Source organism: Cariama cristata, unplaced genomic scaffold (genome assembly GCF_000690535.1).
Source record: "Cariama cristata isolate BGI_N322 unplaced genomic scaffold, ASM69053v1 scaffold21928, whole genome shotgun sequence".
Taxonomy (NCBI): Eukaryota; Metazoa; Chordata; class Aves; order Cariamiformes; family Cariamidae; genus Cariama; species Cariama cristata.
Window position 1 is genome coordinate 7598 of NW_009631927.1, and position 5585 is coordinate 13182.

The window sequence follows — 5585 nt, forward strand, 5'->3', positions numbered from 1 at the left end:
GGCCAGACCAACAAGGAACAGGCTGGCAGGTTCTGCAATCACTGTTTTCTTCTCAAACACTTTTGCTCAGCAATGTCTCATTGCATAAAGGTGGTGTATACACAGCTATTTTTAAGAGGGGCTTTTCTCTTGGCATAGTTACCAGGCTGTGGAAACACTGCCACTTCCTGTGGCAGTCTGCAAGCGCAGTCCTTCTGGAATGCATTGATCAAACCACGCAAAGACCTGATCCTCTTTGCTCTACTTGCCAAAAGGCCTAATCCCCTGTCTCAGAAGGGCTTTCTTCCTCCTGGCTGAGCAAGGCTTACTCCTCTGTGGAACTGGGAACTTCCTAGTGCCAGCTGATCACTGCAAGCAGGAGAAGGATTGAAGGTGGTCATTTCTTACTCAAGTCAGTCAAGATTTCAACCCCATTTTTTCCATCATCTGTTCATACACTGTCCATGCCATTGCTGCCATCAGAGTCCGCCTGAGGGCCCGGGGCACACCACCTCGGAAAAAGCCAGCCAACCCAAATTCCTGCAACAGGAGATAAACAAACAGCAATCCATCACAACGGGCCCCTAGTGTTTTAATTTCTCATAATTTATTACATGGAGCATATTTCAGCTCAGACTCAGATCGCTTTCTGAAAGACCCAGGCTTAAACAACATTTAATGTTTAGGGAGAATCTGTAGCACTGTGCAATTGCAGGGCTACCCAAGAAAGCAGGAAGAGCAGTGAGTGGAGAAGGGAATGTCAGGATGGGGACAATGGATGGGGAAAGCCACAGTCAAGCCCAAAAAAGAGAAGGCGAGAGTGTAACAGTTTCAAGACACTTCAGGAAAATAACTTGTCTTTGTTTTACAGCTTCGTATTTACAAAAGTCACTTAGCTGTTCTGTAAAAACTGAGATTTCTAAGTACTGAAGTAAAAATACCCAAAACATTCTGACATGAGAAAAATGTACCATGCACAAAAAATCTATGCATAAATAATGAGGTTCCTGTTTAGGAATAGAGACCAATGTGGAAACAAAGCAAACCTGTCAAGGTCCACCCTTCTGAGGGCAGGAAGGGAAAGGTGGGCTTTGAGTACATCTCCATCCCATTCCCGGGATACAGATCTAGGCATTTACTTCTCTTGCACTGTCCAAAGGGCAAAGAATTGTTTTGTATCCGAAACCTGCATTTCATGCTACATACTAAAGAAACCCTTTGCCACAGTGTGGTAATCACAGATGTGTCTACACCGATAAAACAGAGGCGGCAGCAGCTGTAAGCACAGCTCCTTGAAGCCTACATACTAAGCTAAGCTGAAATAAAATTAAGATGAAATAAGCTAAGCACTTTCCATCACGGCCAGTGTAAGAATCAATATGTAACAGACAGAACTGAAATGAAATCATTCATCAGCCTGAAACATGAAGCAGGTCTGTGCGGAGAGATGCTTGCTGGAATATCCCAACCTTTGTGCTTCAGTACTCTGAGCATGCTCTCCAATTGTCCATCATCTGTAACTTTGTGAAAACACATAGAGGACTGAGGAATAGCAAGAATAATCAGCAAGCAAGTTCACTGCCTTGTAATCCATTCAAGAGGAGCAAGAAACACATCTGACTAGGGACAATGGCCCCTCTAATTACAAGGAAAAGCAAGGAATGGATTGAAGCTTCCAACTGCCTTCAGATCATCAGAGTACTTTCCAGTACTGCACATAAACCAGTGATAAGAGATTCAGCCTCAGTCTTCCACAGCATGACCCACTTCAGCTTCTGAAAATGCTGACACTGATTAGCCTGACTGCAAGAGCATAAATCACACTCCTTCACCTCCTTTAAAAAGCAACAACTTTCTTAGCACAGCTGTACTTCAGGCATGGAGATCAGAAGCGAGGCTGTGATTGTGCATATTAGAAGGGATTCACCTCACCTTGTATATGAAGGCAATGGCCTGGCTTGTCCTGTGGTACTTTTGGGGCGACAGCTGCATGTGTGTTTTGATGACATCAGCAGGCTGTGTTGCCAGCGAGGCCAAGATTCCCGCAAAGATCCCACAGCCAAAATTCAGCAAGGGCACGAGCACTGGATCCAGCTGGTCTGCAACAGAGCAAAGGGCATGCACTCAGACACAAAACAGGCCAGGAACGCTCATGCTGTGTGACAAAGTGAAAACCTACTGAATGTTTAAATCAACGTCAGTCTAAGAGAAGTTAAAATCCATGCAGGGTAGAGAAACCTTTCAAGGAGAAAAGTAGCTAGTAGTCAAAAGTTAACACTACAAAAAAGCCTCACTTGCTGGGGAACTGAATTTGACAGGAACTCAGAAAAGGAAAGATTGTGCAAGCATTGCAGCAGCCAGTTCTAACATCAGAGAAGCCCCAGTTTAGTGGAAACTGATCAGTATACAAGACAACCAGCAGCAGAAAGCACAGCTGAAGACATCCTCTCTTTCAACTGTTCACTAACCCACCTTATGCACCAGTTTTCATAAAGACAATCAATCAATTTAGAGTCAATTTCCACTTCTACACTGACCTGAGCTACAGGTCTACAAGTTCTCCACAGGAAAATGTGGATGTCCCACGTAAAGCCCTACAAGAGACTAACTTAACTACTGAGGTAGAGGGCAATAAGCAGAGCATGCAGGCAGACAGCTGCAGGGCAAGAGATACAAGAAGAGAAACATTTTCCATTACAGCCTCCAATGTTCAGCCTTACCCTGAGGTGTGAGTTTTTTGGTCTGCGTGTAGAACATCAGGTAGATGCCAGAGAAGGGTGCATCCCGCAGCAGCGTTGCGGTGAGCCCACTGAACATGCCACGAGCCCCTTCCGTCTGATAGATATTCTTCAGAGCTCCATACACACTCCCATAGCCAAATCTTCCACTCTGCAAAGGTAGACAATGGTCAGTCATCTATGTGCCAGGCATAGGCCAAGGAGCCCTACACACACTCTGAGGCCAGTGTCCAAACAAATGGTAGTATGCGCTCAATATGATGCCTGACATGGCAGCACAGAGGACAGCCCAAGGCAAAAAGTGGGTTTGACCTACCTCAGCCTTTGAAACAATCCTTCAGGGAGGTAAAATATGAAAGGTGCTACACAAATGTTGTATACAACTGAAACTTAAAAATCTCAGGGTGAATTCTGTTTCATCTTACGCTTCTTGCCTAAATATCAGTGTGTGGCATTTCCTGCACAATGTGTGAACTAGGATGCAACCAGGACTACATCCCTGGCTATACCCAACTGGCAGCAAGCTTTTCCAGACAGAAGAATTTCTTTTTCATCATGAGGAAGGTGTGTGACATCATTAGCAGGGAACTATTTAGAAAGTCATATTCACCTCATATCGGGTCTTCACTACAGTCACTGGCAACATGCAAATCCCAGCAACTGCACGTGCGGTGGCACCCAGAAAGACAGACTCCAGGGCTGTGGGTGAACGGTCCACTAGAAACTTTTGCTTCATCATGTACAAAGTGCTGAAGTAAATCCCAACCCCAGGAATACATCTTGCAAAGGACTTCAGAAGAAACATAAGCAGATGAAGAAGAAAAAGCATACATAAGACAAAATGTACTACAGAACATTTCAGAGACTGTTAAATTTGACAGGAAGTTTTGTAGAAAACAAACAAAAAAAAATCACTAAAGCTAACACGCTGAGGAAAGAAGACAAGGTAAAAATAATTTACAGCATCGAGAGTCAATTGATTCAAATGATGCCAGGATTTAATGCATTCCTCAACAGTAGTTTTCTAAGAACAAGATATTCCAAAACAAAATGAAGTTAGTGCAGTTGCCACTCCACATCTGCAAAAGTATTCAAGTGTCCAGCTGCTCAGGACTGCAAAACCACAGGGACTGCCATGACCAAATCACTGGAATTCACAACATTAACTCCTTAAAATAGGATTTAATCTAAATTACATGGTTTCATTCATAATTGTATAAGAGTTGGTTATTTAAATCCAGGCAGCCATAGTTAGTAATAAACAACAGATTTATTTATCTACTTATTTTTAGAAGTCAGGGTTAAAACAGCCACTTACTGGAGAGACACCTTTCCAGAGCCCCAGAAGACTCTCAGTACGAACAACCCTAAAGAGCAACGTTACCATCCCAGCACGACTGGACCTGAAAAGATGACAAGACAGGAACTGCAGAGACAACCTGCTTCTGCTCTCTGGCAGATGTACTCTGCAGCCACCCCCTTTCACTCGTATCTCTGTGCATTACCCCAGCACCTCCGAGATGCTCTTTCTCAACTCAGCCTGCTTTTCTTGGTCACTCTTGCCAGGGCTTCTCCATCACCTTCTGCTTCCCGACCACTTGTAACACACATTAAAGGCCTCTCTCATTAGCATTTTTAGCCACTCACTCCCTTTGTTAGCAGCAGCACACATAGTCGTGGTTGACTACACCTAGAAAATGCGAGCAGCTGCACACATGGAAAAGTTATGTGACAACCGCCCAGGATTTTTCAGGCAGAGGACATCCTGTGAAACTGCATGGCAGCCACTCCAGCAAACACCAGTCTCTCAGATAAGTACAGACAAATGCTGAGTTTACATGTTATTAAATCAGCATTCACAAGAGCAGCCATTTTCTCTCTTCTGGAGCAAAATATCAATCTTTCTCCATGCTATAAAAACATACCTCCTATGTCAGAAGGACTCTCAGTATTTGAATTACAACCACGAACTCTAAGCCCCAGGCAGAAGCCTATGATGGAGCACCCCCACAACCCCCATGCATACACATCCCCACTCTCTCACCCATTCACAGCAGGCTGCAGAGTTTGCAGGCGGGTTTTCAGCAGGTCGAGGGGTTGGAAGAGGAGCGTGGAGCAAGTCCCACTGATGGAACCACACACAAAGGCCTTTAAGACTGGATGCATCTGGAAGAGGAAAAAGATGACTTTAAATGGCCATTTAATTAAGAATGACACAAGAGGAAATACAGCAGCTAGCATGTTGCATTTTATAGGAATAGAAGGCAAGCCAACTCCAGACGCTAAAGACTGCTGCTCAGGGCACCTGAAACTTTTTCAGACCTTTTCAGAGCCTGATCAAGTTTTACTGTGGTTTTTGGTCCCCCTGCCCTTCCTGGGAGATTGTCCCAGAACCTCCTTGCAATTTGGTGGTTGCAAAGAGTTTTCCAGATATCAAATGTATTAGCAGCCGTTTGCCACGTTAAAGGAAATGGGTGCCTCCTTCCCACTACCCCACCAACTGCCTGTGCCTTAGCGCCAACCCTATCCCCCTCTGCCTGGCACTCTGCCGGCAGTGCCTCCAGCCCTCCCTTCTCGTTGCACATCAAGGTCCCCGACTGCCACATGCGCTCGTGGGACTCTCTCTTAAAACTGCCCACCACTGAAACCCGGCTCAAACCCACCCAAAGCACAGCAGGGCCTGCTCCGCTAAGACCTGGTTTTCCTGGCCCCCTCCGAGCACTTCTCAGGTGATAGGGCCACAGCAGAGCGGAGATTTGTCTCTTAAAACATATAACGGTGTTTTGTTAATGAAAAACGAGTTTCCGCGCCACTCGGAGGAGAATCGTGGCAGAGAAGATTTCTGCAGCACGGTGTTTTCTGGAGGGG

The 5585-nt window shown here is 45.3% G+C and overlaps 1 protein-coding gene across 1 annotated transcript; it reads right to left on the minus strand.

Annotated features, from left to right (window-relative positions):
• Window positions 1–396: 396 nt before the first annotated feature.
• SLC25A38 (solute carrier family 25, member 38) lies at window positions 397–4883 on the minus strand. The gene is made up of 6 exons (XM_009706167.1): window positions 4762–4883; window positions 4036–4120; window positions 3328–3507; window positions 2700–2868; window positions 1912–2078; window positions 397–519 (listed from the first exon to the last, which is right to left on the minus strand). Exons 1-6 carry the CDS (start codon window positions 4881–4883, stop codon window positions 397–399), a joined length of 846 nt encoding a protein of 281 aa, XP_009704469.1.
• Window positions 4884–5585: the final 702 nt, after the last annotated feature.